Raw genomic sequence first — 20,159 nt, 5'->3', positions numbered from 1 at the left:
TAAGAATGAGGTGACCTCTGAAAACGGTTCATGTGAAAGCTGTCAGGGTTTTCTAATAGCTGGAAGATTACGTTTTCACCCCGTCTGCTGTTTCAGGGCTTTGTGCACGTGCATCAGGGTATTTCGGCTCTCTCTGTTTCAGATAACAGACTTATTGATATCAAACTGGCCTGTCATCTGTTCAGCTGACGCTGATGAATATTCAGAAGCTGAGCAAAAACACCTTCTCACAGGTTATTTTTATCGTCCTGTTTGCTGCTGTCAGAGGGACAGACGCAGAGAAACTGTTTTTTTCTCCTTTGAATCATCATAAGAGAGACTTTATTTTTAGCTTTGCTATTGTAACGTGCTCTGATTCCAAGGGCAGACTTTGCATTATTAATGGACAGGAATCAGCTGTTGGGTCGTCTTATTATCAGAGCATTTTAAAGACAGTTGAGTTTTGAGCCATTGATTAAAGTGGTATTAAATGACGGTTAAAAGGTGGTCGGTTAGAGTTTGATTATCAGTCTTTTACCTGTGAGGATGCAGCAGTGGCACCTGTGCTCAACACTTCTTTTATCTCCTGTTTATATGTCATTATGTGAGTGTGTCTGAGTGTGTGTGCTCACATATATGTGTATTTGCATGTTATGTTCAGTGGTTAGGACCCTGAGTTGGATTAAGGGGGTATAGAAAATGGATGGATGGATAGAAACAGGTTCCAACCCTTATATTCAAGTTAAGATGGAAGTTATTTAATCATTCGAGCAGCAGGAGATTATTAAGACCTGCAACTGTCAAGCCGTTCACATCACTGTCCGTATTTTTCAGACAGACGAGCAGATACCGCTCTTTCTAACAGCGTTTTGGCTGTTGCAGGGTGTCGGGCGCAATGGCTAATGCCTCCCCAGACCTGGACAACGCGGAAGCCCAGCGCCAGCTCAACAACAACAACCGACCAATCAGCTCTGGGTTCTGGGAGACGGAGTGCACGAGCTCCAAGCTGTTCGAGTGCTCCCGCATCAAAGCCCTGGCAGGTCAGGGGCCACACACACACACACACACATCTGCATCGCACCCGTGTAAAAGGCAGTCACAACTTTCCTTCTTTTGAACTGTTTTGTCATGCTTTGTCTTAAAGTTGTGTTTAATGAAGTGAGGCAAAAACAATACTTCACTGTGTTATAGTAAGAGGATGTCATGAGGATTCTAGTTAACGTCATTTTGTTCGCTATTAGATCAAATGTTTTTCTGTCTTTGCACCGTCGTGTTTTCCTACTTCAGATGAAAGAGATGCAGTGCAGAAGAAGACTTTTACGAAGTGGGTTAACTCCCATCTGGCCAGAGTGTCCTGTCGCATATCTGACCTCTACAACGACCTGAGGGATGGCTACATGCTCACCAGACTGCTGGAGGTCCTCAGCGGAGAGCTGCTGGTGAGGCTTTCTTTTAGTTTTTGTAGTTTATCTCGATTTGAATGTCACATGAAGATGTAGCGCTTATCACGTATTGCATTCTAAGAACATAGCAACACATTTGCATCTGCATTAAAGTAAACATACCAGGAATCCAAATGATAGTTTTAACTTGAGCTTTAATGCTACACAGTTAGCTTCAACATCGTAAATAATAGAGAAGAAACCTCTCTGTGCCTCGGACTGAAGAACTGTGATTATTCCTCCTCTCGTCAGGAGTGTATTTCCCTCCTCCGATGCTGTTCTGTTGCTTGCTTTGTAGTAACTAAAGTATCTAACAAATGATCCAGCTGTTGCTTGTATGAAAGAAGCAACAGCTTCACCCCTCTAGCCTTTGTGTTTCCAATCTATTACTCCTCTATGCACTTTTACTCGTTCTCCTTCATTTGGTTGTGCATGCAGCTCAGCAAACTCCAAAATCTCCACACATCCATGCAGTTTAAATATTGCTTTAATAGACATGAATCTCATAGATTAGACTTTTTTTTTGTTCTTATCTTCTTGTAGAACAGTTTTGGCATGAGAAGACTGAATTAACCTGTCCTACTTTGCAACACAAGTCTTATTATGTGACTCTTTTCGATGTTAAAACTGTGTATCATGCCGCTCTAACTTGTAGTCAAAGGTGTTGCAACCCTTCTGAACATCAATGATTGCAAAATGTGATGTTGCACTTACTTCATCACCTACCTGGAGAGTGAGTTATTTATTTTATGAATGTTAGTCAGTAGTTGCATGCAGGGTTTAGAATTAGTTCCCGCCACTGGCCAAATGTTGATAAAGGAGGTATTTAACAAGCAATTTAATCTTTTAGCAGGAACCTTTTAATACAAAGTAACTTAGAAGTGAGGAACACATTGGGGACAATGTTGAGTTCTGTTTCTTGCTCAAGTATACTTTGATATGTAGACTGGGAAGTCGAGAGTCGAAGCATTAAACTGGATCAAAGCAGCACTTCTGATTAGAATTAAGACTAATCACTTTTAGACTTTTTGTTACAATGTCATCAGACAACTCAAGTTCAAGAACCAGCTGTGGCACCAGGAGGAGGGAAGGAGGCAAAGACTGTGTGTCCGAACCCAAAACCCCCCTTTAGTGTTTTAGCCCTGATCATGTTTTCAGAGGGAAATGTATGTTCAGTCCAACCTGCCAGCTGCATTTATGTCCTGGAAAAAGTATCTTTGTCTGTTGATGCTGCATGTAATAACTAAATAACAATGGGTCTGTCATCTGAAGGAACTTTAAATCCCTGTTTTTCTCAAGCCAAGACCTACGAGGGGTCGTATGCGGATCCACTGCCTGGAGAATGTCGACAAAGCCCTGCAGTTTCTTAAAGAGCAGCGGGTCCACCTGGAAAACGTTGGCTCGCACGACATAGTGGATGGAAACCACCGCCTCACCCTGGGCCTCATCTGGACTATCATCCTGCGTTTCCAGGTAAACATGAAACGTTATAAAAGATGAATCCTGACATTTAACTGCAGCACAGCCGTGACGGTGGGAGCCCGAGAGACTGCCTCAAAATCTTATTTTTGTCCATGGTATTTAGAACGTGCTTCTGAGTGCACTGAGAGGCTGGCACATGTTGCCATGCACCTTACTAAAGAACAGGGTTGATATGATCAGCAGTGGCATCGTTTAGGATGAGCTCTCAGCTGCAGCGTCATCAGTGTGCGACTGCCACAGCCGTGCTCGTTGGATAAAGCCTGAATGTCACTCAGAAGCCCAGAGGTAGCGGTCGCCTTCCAGTCTGCTCTTCAACAAGGACATATACACACTCACCCATACCTCCCCCACACACTGTCTTATCCACATTGTCTGCCTATCAAGTCACACACGCCAACGTACACACAGTTTTCCAGGCCTTAGCAGCAACGATACAGGATCAGTTCTCTGTAAGTACAACGTAAGCCCACGGCTGCTCTTTATTTCGCTTCAGTGCGACAGCGTTGCCTCGGCACACAGTGCTTATATGGCATTATTCAGACCCCTCTGCAACATTCACGGGACACAGGCTGTCTCCTGGGACTCGGCGCTGGTTAGCCTCGGCCCGGCTACCGACCATGAAGCACATTTAACAGCACTGCTGACAGAATGATCCGTAGTATGTGTTACCCTCAGGATGACTGGCCTGTATGTGCGGTAGAGTGACATCAAAATGCCCGTATATTCTGAAATGTCAATAAGATTCTGATACATCAATAATGTTCCCACTTTCCCAGGAAGACTGGGGTGTGAAATGGGGTGACATGTGAGCAAGAACATGTCTGCAAATGTTTTAAATATATTCCTTTAGAATCATTAAGATCCAAGCAGGCCTGTCTTATTACGGGATCCAAATCCTCATCAAAACTTGCAGTTTTTTGTATGAAAGTTGCAGCTCAGACTTTGTTGTTTCCCATAGTGGAAGAGCTCTGGAAAATAGTAAGAAACAGGAATAACGCTTGAAATGTCTCATAAATTGCTTGAAATTTGCTGATTTGATGGTGGTGATACACAAAACTGTTCTGGCTCTTGTGATAAAGCAGTTCTTTGGAGAGTAGCAGACTTTATAGCATGCTTAACAGCTTTTTAATTGATGTCTGTTTCTTCCTGTCTTTTGCATGTAAGTGTAGCTAAGCAGTTACAAATGTACAATTTAGGCTACTGTAGCGTCAGCTGACGTTAGCTGCACTAGATGTGCCACCATTAGCTGTAAGCTTGGCTGTCTTCCTGCTCCCTCCAGCCACCGGTCGATGACTTCTTCAATTTTGCATGTGCTGAGGAAGGAGAGGAGTGCAGGACACCGGTGTTTAGCTGTGTGTGTGTGTTACCTCACTGAGATCTTTTCAGGGAGAAACACCAGTTATATGTCCATGCAGAGCAGCATTCCCTCTATTTACCTTAATACTGTGTTCGTATGAGGTGCAGATAGGATATTCCATTCAGAGTATAGTTTGTTTAATGCCACATACCCACATCACATCCTCCTACTGCACTGTCATGTTTGTACCCACCCACCGCCTTCATTTCATCCATATCCTTTAAAATACAGAACATTACTTGGATTTCTCCCTCCCCCCCAAAAGAGTGCCTTCTTTTCATCTGCAGCTGGAGCAGGTGTTGCCAGATCTTGTGACAGAACCAAGCAACCTCTTCGCTATAAACGGGTCCAGAACAAGCGACTGGGCTCTTTTAAAGAAGCCTTAGCAGAAGTCGCTTACAATGAGTGTGCGTGGCAACTCTTGAGCTGAGTGGGTTGTGTTGTAAAGCATCAGTGTGTGTTGCCAGATGCCGTTAAAACCATCCAGTAGACCATAACATTGCGATTAGGGTTTATCTGTCTACTTAAGATCATCATCCATAGCTTAATTTGATTATTGTGTGCTCTGCATTTGAGCTCATTCAGGTTGAGGTGATCAGAATATGCTCTTTACAAAGCAGAGTCTTACTCAGATTACAGTTTTAATTGGGTTAATATCAGAGTGTCACTGTGCATGTACATGCAGCCGCTGACCTTGTTCCAACCAGTCGCTCTAATAGGGACCAAAGCTTTGTCTGACACATCATTTCTGGGGTCCTGGTTAGAGTTAAGCATTAACTGGTCATGGTTAAGGTTAGTGTTGGGGTTAGACTCAGAGAAATGTCTTGTGAATGTGTCTTTAACGGACAGAGATGATGCCAGAAGTACAGATAGATGTTGAGGACGAGGGTTGATGAGAAGCAACAAGCTGTCATGTTAGAAGAGGATAAAAAAGTAATAATCAGGTTCCCTGCTGTCACTGTCAACCGTCTCATTTCACAAGCTGTCCTTTAAAGATCTGTGCGATATTTCCACCTTGTCTTTATTATCATGAGAACCTTCCTTCACACCTGGCTTAGTTGGTGTTAATTAAACGTACAACTACAGAGATAATAAAATCTCACTCAGCACTAAAACCTGGCCTAAAGCTTTTTAAATGGACAAAACATAATGAGAACAAATCACTTTGTGACATGTAGAGTAAGAACATTTTGAGGCTTAAAAACAAGAAATCATAGTTGTTAATTAAGCCAAAAGTGGTTTAGTTTTGTTTTGAGTCATTAAGGGGATTTCACATCTGTTCTGGCCGAGGATTCGGTCGTTGGGGTGGCTCTTTGTCTCTCCTCATCTCCGCCTCTTTTCCTCTTTCCTCCCTTCCTCTGAGGTGAAAGTGAGAGTTTGCTTTGCCAGGTCAGCAGATAGGGCCAAACCACTGCGGTAACGGCACACGGGCATAAAGAGCGAGAGACAGAAAGAGAGGGGGAGAGGATGAAGAGGTAAACCTAACGTATTTACGGAACCAAACTCAAATAATAGCAGACTGTTGTTATTTGCAGCAGCTTCAAATATGACGTTGCAAACGGTCGCCTTATGTTCGGTGTCGTGCTCGCGTTTGCTTACTTAACAAACTGCTGCTCTCTTGCTGTTTACAGTCTGTCTGAACGGTGGCACACTGATCAAGCTTTGTTGTATTTCTTTTCTTTTGCTTAAATTGCTTTATTGTTTTCAACAGACAGCTATATACCTACATACCAACACATGTCCATACACAGTAGATTAGATAAATCAAAAGGTAAAGAGGGATATGTTGGCTGTGTCACTGAGTGAGATGACAGATATCTGCATAAAAATCTCCATGTACAGCTTTAGATATGCACGATAGATTAACCAACTCTCTCTGAAAATTCTGGAAAAGTTGGCATAAATGATAGTTTTCCACATCTGTTATTCCTCATTACAAAAGTCAGATAAATGGGACGCAGCCCCTTCTATGGAAATCATATCTAAGAACGTCTGCAGCCACCGTCCATCTCTCAGTTGATCTGCATCCCTCCAGCTCGTCGCTATCAGTCGTTTAGCCGTCAAACATCCAGTTTGGACAAAGCTCCTTCAACAGTTCAGAAGGCCTAAAGCCGGATCACAGTGAAGAATCGCTGTACCCAAAGACTGAATAGCATGTGTTTTTACTTCACTGCAGTACCAAACCATCTGATGAAAGGTCATCCTGATCTTGCTTGCTGTGCCAACAGATGTGTGAATCAGTTATTCCCAAAATATGTTCTGTAAATAAAAAATTGGAATAAACGCTATAAAATCAAAGTTCAAAGTCACAAGAGAGTGTTTCGAACCCAAGAAGCAGACATGTGACAAAGATGGGAGTTCTGGGATGGAACCACTGAATGTTTTCAATTTCTTAGTGGGAATGACGATCCAGGAAGCAGCGTTCTGCGATGAGGTTGGCGCAGACAGGTAGGTTTTTCCAGGTAAGCAGGGTCCCAGATCCTGGGTCCAAGGTCTCGGGTAGGTATCTCCTGGAAGAGCTCCTCCAAGCATGCGATGCAGGGTTCCAAGGTTCACGGCTACAGCTTTCCAAGAAGAGATTCTTAAGAGAGACAAGAGTAGCTTGGTTAGCTCAGGACAAGGCATGAGATACAGGAAAATACAGACTCATATGTACATGGTCTGAAATAAAAGTTGTTTCAAAGAATTCAGAATAGCAAGACAAACAGATTATTTTTGCCTAATCCCAACGCATGGAGACGACTTTGCATAGAAATATCCATCTTTTACCAGTGCTTGTTTTTACGTGGGCGACCGGGTGTTTGTGTCTGTTTGCACTGTTGTGCCTAGCGACAGAGCCACAGCTGATTCCAGGGTGTGATGTCCCCAATTACCTTGCATCATGTCACTGTGATATGATTGGTCGAATGGCTGTCACTGTCACCTATCATCAGGCGTCGTAATGGCTCCGCTGTCGGTCTCTGGAGGCACACGTTGTGCTGTTTTTTGTACCCTGAGAAGCTTATGTTGCTTGTGTCTCTTTTCTTAAAGTCCTTTCTTGATGTGTTAAGTGAAAACGTTCAGGAATACTGTCAGAGGACTGTGACTCAGGCATTTGCTCGGATTCTTCGACTTTAAATGGGTGACTCTGTCACATTTTTACTATGTAACTAATCTAATTACTGCTTATTATATGTTAAACTACTCAATTGTAACCCCATTTAACGAACTTACAGCTGTAAGTGGTGATTGAGTAAGCTAACCCTTCTTGCTAGTGTCAGCCGGACAGTTTCTCTCTCTCTTAAACATCTTTCATTCATGTCACCACTCGATACTCAATTTCTGAGGATATTATCATGCATGATGCAGCGCAGATTCGAAAGAATTAGATTGTGTCACTCGTGTAAAGTGATGGTCCACCGAGTTTGTGCACGACACAATAAATAGACACAGATGAAGTTATTTACAGCCTCACTTACCTTCTGTTTACTCACACAATCAGCAGGCACAGTCTCCAGTAAGCTTCAGCTTCAGGTGGTACCACCTAAAATCTGGCCGTGAATTCCCAACACTTCCGTCCTCTCAACAGACGCCTCACCCAGAACACTGAACTGTCGCTTTGCTGTGTTCTTCTTCAGATCCAGGTGATCAAAATAGAGACGGAGGACAACAGAGAAACTCGCTCTGCCAAGGATGCTCTGCTGCTTTGGTGCCAGATGAAGACCGCAGGGTGAGCAGTGAAACAAAAACACAGCTAATCTGAGCTGCGTGGTAAATTTCAGGATTATTTGAGAATTCTCAGTTGGTCTCTTAGCGTTTGTAAATTAAAGGGAAACTGAATTGGTGTATTTTTAGAATTACAAAACGTGTGTTCGAACTCCAGGTACCCTGAGGTCAACATCCAGAACTTCACCACCTGCTGGAGAGACGGCCTTGCCTTCAACGCCCTCATACACAGACACAGGTACGACCCACCCGCACAGCCACACATTACGCCGCCATGTTTAGGCTTTGGAAATAGACGTTTTATGATGACCGCAGCCTGAATTGTACAGCAGAATGCTTTATTTATCAGTTTTATGGTTTAAAGTAGTAGGGCTTGATGTATAAACATTACCAAAACCGCCACTAATGTCCATACGTACATACATATGAGAGATTGTGCTGCACTATCTCGCTCCCTTCAGGCCTGACCTAATAGAGTTCCACAAGCTGACACGGTCCAATGCAACGCACAACCTCCAGCAAGCCTTCAACGTCGCTGAGCAGCACCTGGGGCTCACCAAACTTCTGGACCCTGAGGGTGAGAACATGCATTGGGTCAGCCATTGAGGTCATTCAAACCACATTACATGCAGCATTGTCCATTATTGTGGCATTCAGTGATTTTCTCCTTCATCCGCTGCATATTCAGATGTGAACACAGAGAACCCAGATGAAAAGTCCATCATTACATATGTGGTCTCCTACTATCATTACTTCTCCAAGATGAAGGCCCTTATTGTGGAGGGGAAGAGAGTTGGCAAGGTAACATTAGCTGAGAGAAAGCAGTGTGAACAGGATGAACAAAGTGTCCTTCTTTTACTGTGGTTCTTCGCTGAATCTTCTCCCTAATTCAGGTGCTGGACAACTGTATAGAGGCAGAGACGATAATCAACCGCTACGAGGCCCTGGCGTCAGACCTGCTGGAGTGGATAGAGAAGACCATCGCGGTCATCAGCAACCAGAAGTTTGCCAACTCGCTGACCGGAGTCCAGCAGCAGCTGCAGGCTTTCACCACCTACTGCACCATAGAGAAGCCCATCAAGTACGTTCAGTGGCGTGTTCACATTCTGAGTCATTTCAGGTCCGGCACACACAGTGCAGCATACAGTTCATCCTCAGAGTTCCCTCATGGAAGGTGAGGAGGAGCTGGGCGGGGAAAACCAGGTGAGGGAAATGAGTCGATAGCATGGCAGGGAAAAAAGGCCGGATCTGAAACAACAGGAGAGTTAGTGAAGTGACATGGAACCAAAATAGAAATAAACTAAGAGTTAGTGTAACTATGTTACAAGAGCAGAAACAACTTAGTCTATGAGGGAATAAGACCGACCTCTTGCCCAGTTTTTATATTTGAAACGGTTACTTCTTAAGTCTCATCATGAGTAAAATCAGACATCGTGGAAGTGAGCCTTTGTGTGCATGTAAACATTCACGAACTGCACTCGCGCTCAGAGTCACCGAGCCCTCAGCTTGTTGTCCACCGTCATCAGGATCAGCGTTACAAGCGGCCCAGTTGTAGACTCAAGTCTGCTGGCAGCTGTGATGATACACACAGACACACAAGCACGCACCAATGCACCGACAGACGCTGATACCGTTACAGTCTGCTTTGATGTTCGGTGGACACAAACAGATTACTTCTGACTTAAGAATATACTTCAAACACACATATTATGACATTGAAGTAGTTCAGTAAAAATGCCTCGTGTTTGTCTCCAAACTCAGTTTATCATCACTCCCAGAAGATTGGATTTACTACATTGTGCCTTTATAATGATGACACCCTTCTCTGAAAATTGGCTCATTTAGAGATGAGCGTCTTTGTGTTCTATTTAAAAGAAAATGTCTATTTAGAAAATGTCTCTGTGATTAATAGCCATGGTTCTGTGCATCAGAGCAGCCGAAGGAGCATAAAAGTTGTGCGTCTGCCAGCACTCCTGCTGTAACTGTCCCTATGGACTGAATACCTGCCCAGCACCGTAGCATCATCCCGGTGTGTCCCAGAGTCTCAGGTTAACTTTAACTAAGCTGGAAATACTTTGAGAGCTCCTGAAAGACAAGAGCTGATATTGTGACATAAGATCACCTTCTGAAGCTCCCTTTTTCTCACCTAGGTTTCAGGAGAAGGGGAATCTCGAGGTCCTTCTCTTCACCATCCAAAGCAAACTCAGAGCCAATAACCAGAAACCCTACGTGCCTCAGGATGGGAAGCTCATCTCGGACATCAACAAGGTCATCCACTCACCAGCTGCGTTGCTTCACATACACCACTTCATGAACATCATTAAACACCTTTTTTATTGTCATCATCCAGGCCTGGGAGAGGCTGGAGAAGGCGGAGCATGAGAGGGGCGTTGCTCTCCGCAAGGAGCTGATTCGTCAGGAGAAGCTCGAGCTGTTGGCGCAACGGTTCGATCACAAAACCACCATGAGGCAAGCGTGGCTCAACGAGAACCAGAGACTTGTATCGCAGGTAGGCAAATCAGAGGGAAGTATGCGACTGTGTTCCCTCGACTTCAAATCAGAAGAAAACAACTGGAGATTTAGTGCTGAATAAACGGGGGTTATTCTCACTCCTCCACCTTGAATTTCTTAGGACAATTTTGGCTACGACCTACCAGCAGTCGAGGCAGCAATGAAAAAGCACGAGGCCATCGAGGCAGACATAGCCTCGTACGAAGAGCGAATTGGTGTGATTGTGGAACTTTCCGCTGAGATGGAGGCAGAGGGATACTACGACATCCGACGTATCTCAGCACGTAAAGAGAATATCCTGGGCCAGTGGAGTCTGCTGAAGGAGCTGGTGGCTGGCAGGAGGACCCGGCTGGAGAAGAATCTGGCCTTGCAGAAGACTTTTCAGGACATGGTCTACATGATCGACTGGATGGAGGACACACAGGTACTAGAGGATGTGTGTATGATACGTCAGTTATAGAAAGGTAAGAAATAATGGAGTCAGACAGATGTGGAGGAAGGGTGAAACTTAGAAACAGGAGATTTCGAAGGAGACAGAGACAAAGCAGGAGGCTGTGTATGTTTTAGATTTTAAGGGAAATGTTAAAATTATCTGACCGATGTTTTGTGGCTTTTTGGCATTCCTCCATTTTTCTTGATCTCTCACCGTTCCACCTTTTTTTTCTCTCAGGTGCAGCTGCTTTCGAAGGACTTTGGGAAACATCTTCTGGAGGTGGACGACCTGCTGCAGAAACACAGCCTGCAGGAAGCTGACATTACTGTGCAGGCCGAGAGGGTCGAGACGCTCAACACTGCTGCGCTCAAATTCACCACAATAGAGGGTACACACACACACACACACACACACACACACACACACATGCATATGTATCTATATACCGCATTTTCCAGACTATAAGTCGCATCAGTCAAAAAATGCATCATGAAGAGGAAAAAAACATATATAAGTTGCACTTATTTAGAAATTTATTTCACAAAATCCAAGACCATGAACAGACCTCGTCCATGTTGATGATATGATCCGGTGACACGTTGTGTTCAGTTCCCTGCTTTTCAATGAACTCACAGAAACTGTTGACCTTGGCTTGGAGGTCTGCTGGCAGTTTCTGATAGACAGGCAGTTGCGTTGCATGAACCGGTAACACCAAGAAGGCCCGCCTGCAGAATAATTTATTCCTTGGCGAGCAGCAGGGCGTGGAGACGTAACTGCACCGTTGACGAGCCTCTCCCCGCAGTACGTTGTTCAAGCACCCACCGGTGGACTCGTTCCTCCAGCTCTGGCCATCTTGCTTTTAGCCTGCAATTAGCTTTCTTTGTTAGCATGTAGTTGTCACAAGCCTAGAGTGTCCTCTCACGGCTGTAGATGACAATGTTTACTCCTTGGTTCATGTCAGTCAGTATGAATTTTACATTTAAAAACATGTTAAATTATATATATTTTGATAGAAGTTGCACCTGACTGTAAGTCGCAGGACCGGCCAAACTATGAAAAAAGTGCAACTTATACTCCAGAAAATATGGTATATCTATTTTTATATATACATATATATATATATATATATATACATATATATATATATATGTGTCTGGTGCCAGATTTAGTAATTATTTGCCCCCGGTTCAAACCCTGTTTTGATATTTAAAGTTTTTTTGTGATACAATAGGATCTGAAAAGCATGGACACAAAGACGGATTTTCCCATTTGCAACATCACCCCTAACGGCAGATGTGTGGCAGCTTTTTGGATATAAAACTTATTCTAACCAGGAGGAGCTTTACAAAAGCTAAGCAACAGTTTTAACAATGTGCTGGCCCTAAAGTTTGGTTTTTATTTGCATTTAGTTTTGTGAAAACCTCTATCACAGCAAACCCAAATTCATCCTGAAACTGACATTGAATCGAATCGCAGATCAGATTGCGTCCCAAACTTGTGAATTGGATTCGATTCGATTCAGGAAATCAGTAGTAAATACCCAGTAAGAATGGCTTTCGTTGCTCTGGTTCTGTTTCATGTTTGTCTTTCTCTTTTGTTTTGATTTGCCCTGTTTTGTTGTTTCCTGCTTCAGAAAATGAATAAAATATCAGTAAAAAAGAAAAATGGGGGTTGGCAGTTTTTAATTAATCTGCATTTTACTGGCCTTGATAATGTATGATAAGAGCATTTAGTCAAAAAGGTTGTAAAAGAGGTAAAAAGAATTACTCCCTCTTTATTACTCCTCATTATCTGTCATTGACTAAATGAAACCAACAGAAAGCAACGATCCTCTTGATTTCGTTCTAATTTTAATTTGGAAAATTGATATCGCTCAGACTTGTAATAAATGACTGCAGTATCTACTGATTATTTCTTAATGGTCTTTAACATTTTTGTCACCCAGGTTACCAACCATGTGACCCACAGGTGATATGTAACCGTGTCAACCACGTGTCTTCCTGTCTGGAGGAGCTGAAACAACTGGCAGCTAAAAGGCGCGCAGAACTGGAGGAGTCGAGACAACTGTGGGCCTTTTTCCAGGTACAGTGGATTGTGATCTCTCGTAAAATACGTCATTGAAATGCTTGTTGGATGTCTCAAACAGCTCTGAACAAGTTCTTTGCTTCAGAACTAAGTACAGAAAATTCTGAAACTGATGTTTTAACATTTACACCCATTTTAATATCTTCCAGAGGAGATTTTTACCTTTTGATAGGTTGGACAGTGGAGAATATAAGCTTCTTTTGTTTCAAGCACGCTCACTTGTTACTTAAAAGCATCGGTTCACGTTTCACTTTCCAAACATTTGATTCTTTGTTTAAATCTTCCCAAAGACAGAACTGAACATAATTTTCTGAAAAGCTCCAGATCTGTTGTTTTTACAGTCGATATTTTATGAATTTTAGATCATAATCTGTTGTATGTGCTCCACAGGCCACTGTTTAAAGCCTAATGTCCTCTAAGTCATTTTATATAGTCGTATTGAGCTGAGTGACCCAGCTGATTAGAGACCAAACATCCCACAGCATAAAGCTGTGACTATTTGGCTATTTCACCTCTTTCTTGGTTTTCTTTTAAGAATTAAGGTTTTGAAGGTTAAGATATTTATTTGGCTGAAACACTTGATATCTACTCTGTCCGTGTCTCGTCCCGTCAGGAGCTGGAAGAATCTGAGGCCTGGATCCGGGAGAAAAGCTCCATCCTGGCCGCTCAGGGTTATGGCAAAGACCTGAGCAGCGTGCTGAGGCTGCTTCAGAAACATAAAACTCTGGCCGGAGAGCTGCTGGCTCATCGGTCACTGCTTCAGGTGTGTGTTTCCCATCTGCATGTGTTAAAACTGCTCCTGTAAGACTGCAACATGGTTTATCTGTCAGAGTTTTATACACAACCAGCCTAAGAAACAGATAAAGTTTGAACTATTAGGGCTTGCGAATGGTTTATCTAAAGCTGTTTCTTAACATGAATGTGCAGACAACTTGGTGCAGACTTCCTCTTCTTGTTGCTTTTCCCTCAAACGGAATCCAGTGGGAGGTTCTGCACTGAAGTGCCATAAAAAAGAATAAATAGATAATGAGGAAATATATACAGAAATAAACTAATAAATACGAATAACAAAACTAAAGAACAATATGGAGCATTTTTTATTCTTTTTACAGATCTTTTGTCTATTTATGTATATATATTAATTTATTTCTAGTTATTATTTTCGTCTCGCTGCAGTTTTAAATCCGATATTTATTGCTGGTACTTCTAATTTTCGATCTAAACCAGTCGGGTTTTGAAAAGACTCCACCTCCGACTCCTCTGAGCCAATCAGATTTGATCTGCTTCCCCCTCTTTGTGAACTTTGTTGTTATTTCACCTCAACTGTGCGTCAAAGTCTGTTTCGACACACATTTGAGGTGAGAAATAGAATGTGTGATAACGGACACATAATAGAAAATATTGTGATATAGAATGAAATGATGACATTAAACATGTTATTTAAGTATGACTGCTGTAAAATTAGCTGACTGGCCGTGAGGATGCTTAACGTTTCGAGTGGTGATGTCATCACTGTTGCTCCATCGTTCTTCCCTCTCGTCCAGAACACCATGAAACGGGGGAAGCAGATTCTGAGCGAAAAGAGCTTCGGCACGGCGGGGATCCAGGAGCGCATCATGGAGGTTAAAGGCGAATGGAAGAGGTTGGAGGACCAGGCGGCGCAGCATCTCAGCCACCTGCAGGAGGCGCTCAACTTCTTCCAGTTCTCCACGGAAACGGATGACCTGGTGGCCTGGCTGCAGGACGCTTACCGCCTGGTCTCCAGTGAAGACTTCGGTCACGATGAGTACTCCACTCAGTCCCTGATGAAAAAACACAGAGGAGTCACAGAGGCTATCGACAAACACCGTTTACACGTGGTGACGCTGCGCAAACACATGGTGGCGCTGCCTCTGCAATACCGTGAACAGGAGGTGGGTGGAGCCACGATCGGACGTTAGGATGTTTTTTGTTATATTAAGATCTTTTCGTCATGGCCCCTCTGCTGTCTCGTCTGCAGGAGGTGCAGATGCGTATGGGAGAGGTGGAGCAGCTGTACACGGAGGTCGCTGAGGTCGCGGTGCTCAGGCAGCAGTGGCTTCACGACGCCCTGGCTGTCTACCGCATGTTCAGCGAGGTCAACGCCTGCGAGCTGTGGATTGATGAGAAGGAGCAGTGGCTGGACAAGATGGAGATCCCTGAAAAACTGGAGGACGTGGAGGTGGTGGCACACAGGTGAGGAGGCGGGAAAGGAGTCACAGAGCCTTGTATGTACGTATCTCCTCATACTGTCATCCATGCTGCCGCTTTTCTAGGTTTGAGAGCCTGGACCAGGAGATGAACAGCCTGATGGGGCGGATCCTGGACGTTAATCAGATAGTTCAGCAGCTCCTGGATGGAGGTCATCCATCTTCAGCAGAGGTCAGAGGCTGCCAGGACCACCTCAACTCCAGGTACTGAAATACTGCTGACGTGCCGAGAACTTCTATAGCCACTGCACTTCTATAGCCACTGCACTTCTATAGCCACTGCACTTCTATAGCCACTGCACCTCTATAGCCACTGCACCTCTATAGCCACTGCACTTCTATAGCCACTGAACTTCTATAGCCACTGCACTTCTATAGCCACTGCACCTCTATAGCCACTGCACCTCTATAGCCACTGCACTTCTATAGCCACTGCACTTCTATAGCCACTGAACTTCTATATCCACTGCACTTCTATATCCACTGCACTTCTATAGCCACTGCACTTCTATATCCACTGCACTTCTATAGCCACTGCACTTCTATATCCACTGCACTTCTATAGCCACTGCACTTCTATAGCCACTGCACTTCTATAGCCACTGCACTTCTATAGCCACTGCACCTCTATAGCCACTGCACTTCTATATCCACTGCACTTCTATATCCACTGCACTTCTATAGCCACTGCACTTCTATATCCACTGCACTTCTATAGCCACTGCACTTCTATATCCACTGCACTTCTATATCCACTGCACTTCTATAGCCACTGCACTTCTATATCCACTGCACTTCTATAGCCACTGCACTTCTATAACCACTGCACTTCTATAGCCACTGCACCTCTATATCCACTGCACTTCTATAGCCACTGCACTTCTATAGCCACTGAACTTCTATAGCCACTGCACCTCTATAGCCACTGCACTTCTATAGCCACTGCACTTCTATATCCACTGCACTTATATAGCCACTGCACTTCTATAACCACTGCACTTCTATAGCCACTGCACCTCTATATCCACTGCACTTCTATAGCCACTGCACTTCTATAGCCACTGCACTTCTATAGCCACTGAACTTCTATATCCACTGCACTTCTATAGCCACTGCACTTCTATAACCACTGCACCTCTATATCCACTGCACTTCTATAGCCACTGCACTTCTATAGCCACTGCACTTCTATAGCCACTGAACTTCTATAGCCACTGCACCTCTATAGCCACTGCACTTCTATAGCCACTGAACTTCTATAGCCACTGCACTTCTATATCCACTGCACTTATATAGCCACTGCACTTCTATAACCACTGCACTTCTATAGCCACTGCACCTCTATATCCACTGCACTTCTATAGCCACTGCACTTCTATAGCCACTGCACTTCTATAGCCACTGAACTTCTATATCCACTGCACTTCTATAGCCACTGCACTTCTATAACCACTGCACTTCTATAGCCACTGCACCTCTATATCCACTGCACTTCTATAGCCACTGCACTTCTATAGCCACTGCACTTCTATAGCCACTTAACTTCTATATCCACTGCACCTCTATAGCCACTGCACTTCTATAGCCACTGCACTTCTATAGCCACTGCACTTCTATAGCCACTGCACTTCTATAGCCACTGCACCTCTATAGCCACTGCACCTCTATAGCCACTGCACTTCTATATCCACTGCACTTCTATATCCACTGCACTTCTATAGCCACTGCACTTCTATAGCCACTGCACCTCTATATCCACTGCACTTCTATAGCCTCTGCACTTCTATATCCACTGCACTTCTATAGCCACTGAACTTCTATATCCACTGCACTTCTATAGCCACTGCACCTCTATAGCCACTGAACTTCTATATCCACTGCACCTCTATACCCACTGCACCTCTATAGCCACTGAACTTCTATATCCACTGCACCTCTATACCCACTGCACCTCTATAGCCACTGCACTTCTATAGCCACTGCACCTCTATAGCCACTGAACTTCTATATCCACTGCACCTCTATACCCACTGCACCTCTATACCCACTGCACCTCTATAGCCACTGCACTTCTATAGCCACTGTACCTCTATACCCACTGCACCTCTATACCCACTGCACCTCTATAGCCACTGCACCTCTATATCCACTGCACTTCTATAGCCACTGCACTTCTATAGCCACTGCACCTCTATAGCCACTGCACTTCTATAACCACTGCACTTCTATAGCCACTGCACCTCTATAGCCACTGCACCTCTATAGCCACTGCACTTCTGACATGCAACAGCCTCACTTAACACACTGAAATACTGCTGAATGGAATTCCAAATCTCAATGCTGCCACTCACCCAGTAGGGAATAATTTACTAAGGGAGAATAAAATAAAGTAACACACAGGGCATACAGCTTCAGTGCTAAACTGTCATAAGTGCGGTTACCACCATCAATAAACCTCTACAGTACAATGCGAATCCTTAACAAAAAGCAAATCCTTTCTGCGCACTTTTCTGAAGAGCAGCATCTGAACTGACTGACCTGAAACCAGCTTTACTGCATGTCTGTCTCCAAGGAGGGTGGAGAAGATGGGAGGGGGGGTCGATGGAGTATAGTCAGCTGATGCAGAAAGGAGGAGACGCCAAAGGAGTAATAATTTATAGGGTTGTGTTATTTCTCATGAGAATTCATCCAGCATGAATAAAGACTCTTTACTTTGTATTTTGCTGTGATCTTTGATAATTAGAGTGTTTTGAGTCTTAGTAAGACGCTGAGCTCCTAACAGCATGTTAGGATGGCTTCTGCAACAGTCCCTCTTTTCGTTTCCGTCGTCTAACCAGATAGACCCTCCTATTAGAGGGGCGTTTTTGCTCATCTCAGCCGTATTCATTGACTACCGTTACGTCTGGCAGCAGTCTTGTGACCTTGGCACACAGAGCTGATCTCAGGGTGACCATCTGTGCTGGCTTCCTCCTGCAAGACGAAGCCAGCCGAGAGCAGTTGTCCAAAAACATAACAAAATAAGCACTTGATGCTACGCGTCACCGTCTCTAAGACTGTGTGGCAGGTGCAGGACCTTAAATGCATCACTTCTTTATTAACACCTTTGTTTCTATGTTGCTTTTCCATTGCAAGAAATCATCAAACACAATAATGTTAGAAAACGTTATTATCTTGTCACCTACATGGAAACATTGTCCCTTTTTCCCCATTTCTCCCGACATAGTTCGTCTTGGATTCGTATTTTACGACTTGTTCCATATTGTGTGTTTTCCCTCCATCCATCTTGTGGTTGAGCTTCCACCTTGAACCATTTCCTCTTAATTTTTCCTCATTTTGCACAATATCGATCTTTATATTATCAAAACCCTGAGCAATAAAAGTCGTAGTTAAAGCCCAGAATTATTTTTAATATTCATATGAACAACCCCCCAGACTTATAGACTCTGATTCAGCCCAAAATACAGAAGGATGTGCCTAATAACTTTAATTTTTATATATATTCTGTTTACTCTGCTCAGGTTAATCAATCAGCTCAATTAAAGATTATGAATTATTGTTATTAAGCAATTAAATTCACTCATCAGTGCACATTGTGCACACTTTATAGCTCACCCAGTTATGCATTTACCTGCCAGCAACATTTTAGCTAAAGACAATTGCAGAATCAGCCAAGATTATCCATAGATCTTAAGATAAGAAGACATCTCTGAGGTCAGAGTCTCTGAGCTGATTTCCTGCCGGCCTACTGAGCACGCTGTCTGCCTCCTGGCGTCTCTGCCATTACCTCATTACAGTCAGAAGGTTCGAGGGATTTTTGGCATGTGGGTGAGTGGTGGGTCTGTCTTGGCTGAAGGGATCTGGATTGAGACCTGCTGGTCTGGAGGAGATTCAGGAGAACATATTGTGTGACGATATGTTCGGCAGACAAGGCCTGGTCTGAAACAACAGCAGAATAGAGAGCAAACAACTGTCTGATATAATTCAGAGCAGATTGAAGCGGAACATAACAGCTCATCGTACAAATTAAAATGCATGTTGATAATGATGCAGTTTTATTGTACGTAGACATGGTAAACTGTCAGGGTTCGGGTTTCTTCATGTGGTTGGAAGCCAAACGCAGGACTTCCCGAGGGAGGAGGCGAGGAGAGGCAGAAAAACGACAAAGGTTTTTATTAAGATAAACAAAAGGTGCCGCCAAGGAAGGATGTAAACTAAATGTAAAAAAAGAAAGTTACAAACAAAAAGCGCTGACTGAATGAATGGAAACGAAGGCAGGAGACAACACAGACCTGCCAAAGAGCAAAGGAAGACCAGGAGGATACTGACAGGAAGTACAAATAACTGAATACACATGAGGGCAAACTCTACAAAATAAGACAGTGAGGAAGAAAATGAATGACGAAAAGAAAGAAACCAAAACATAGAACTCATAGACCAGGACAGAAGCAAATGGCAGCCTGCAGCTCTTTCATCCCTCTGCGGCGGCTGCCTGTGGCTTTGGGAAATAAATAATGAGCATTTAATTTTCATTTATTTGATTTCATTAAAACGTAAATCTGTTTTTCATGAGAAAGTGGTCAACAGTACCGATGGCTCAGATGAGATCCAATAAAACCAAAACTGAGGACTGAGTCTGCTGCCATCACAATGTCTCCAGAAGCTTTAAGGAGTGCAATGTGCGAAAACCAGACTGGAAACACTGTTTTTCTCCAAGAAACAGGAAAGCTGCTCTGCCTTAAATAGGTTGTGCTTGTTGATTTAGTTTCTTTGAGACTCTTGTATCATCTTGAAATTACTTTAGACCCAGAATCTGCCTTATAGGCACTCTTTTTAAACCTTTTCATAGTCGTACAAAGTGCTTTACCAGGTGTTTCTCTTTAACACAGGGCCCATTACTTTATATGGACTCTGTATATGGTATTCAGCGCTTTTTCTCT

General features: G+C 43.7%; 1 protein-coding gene across 4 annotated transcripts in view; it reads left to right on the top strand.

The window, feature by feature from the left end:
• The window catches only part of LOC140314068 (spectrin beta chain, non-erythrocytic 4), an 81,687-nt gene that overhangs the window by 13,242 nt on the left and 48,286 nt on the right, over positions 1 to 20,159 (top strand). For all 4 annotated transcript variants that reach the window (XR_011917111.1, XR_011917112.1, XM_072392097.1 and 1 more), the window contains exons 2-18: positions 862 to 1,019; positions 1,267 to 1,418; positions 2,721 to 2,894; positions 7,878 to 7,969; positions 8,123 to 8,203; positions 8,427 to 8,542; positions 8,654 to 8,766; positions 8,859 to 9,046; positions 10,116 to 10,233; positions 10,316 to 10,474; positions 10,598 to 10,900; positions 11,147 to 11,297; positions 12,855 to 12,991; positions 13,608 to 13,757; positions 14,539 to 14,907; positions 14,994 to 15,208; positions 15,289 to 15,426. Coding sequence is in view for 2 of the 4 variants with exons in the window: in XM_072392097.1 (XP_072248198.1) it covers positions 875 to 1,019; positions 1,267 to 1,418; positions 2,721 to 2,894; positions 7,878 to 7,969; positions 8,123 to 8,203; positions 8,427 to 8,542; positions 8,654 to 8,766; positions 8,859 to 9,046; positions 10,116 to 10,233; positions 10,316 to 10,474; positions 10,598 to 10,900; positions 11,147 to 11,297; positions 12,855 to 12,991; positions 13,608 to 13,757; positions 14,539 to 14,907; positions 14,994 to 15,208; positions 15,289 to 15,426 (2,801 nt within the window). In the remaining 2 variants the exon portion in view is untranslated. The remainder of the gene's footprint in view (positions 1 to 861; positions 1,020 to 1,266; positions 1,419 to 2,720; positions 2,895 to 7,877; positions 7,970 to 8,122; positions 8,204 to 8,426; positions 8,543 to 8,653; positions 8,767 to 8,858; positions 9,047 to 10,115; positions 10,234 to 10,315; positions 10,475 to 10,597; positions 10,901 to 11,146; positions 11,298 to 12,854; positions 12,992 to 13,607; positions 13,758 to 14,538; positions 14,908 to 14,993; positions 15,209 to 15,288; positions 15,427 to 20,159) is intronic.

Source organism: Leuresthes tenuis, unplaced genomic scaffold (genome assembly GCF_036924035.1).
Source record: "Leuresthes tenuis unplaced genomic scaffold, fLeuTen1.0.hap1 SCAF_9, whole genome shotgun sequence".
NCBI lineage: Eukaryota > Metazoa > Chordata > Actinopteri > Atheriniformes > Atherinopsidae > Leuresthes > Leuresthes tenuis.
This window is presented reverse-complemented; position numbering and strand designations above follow the sequence as displayed.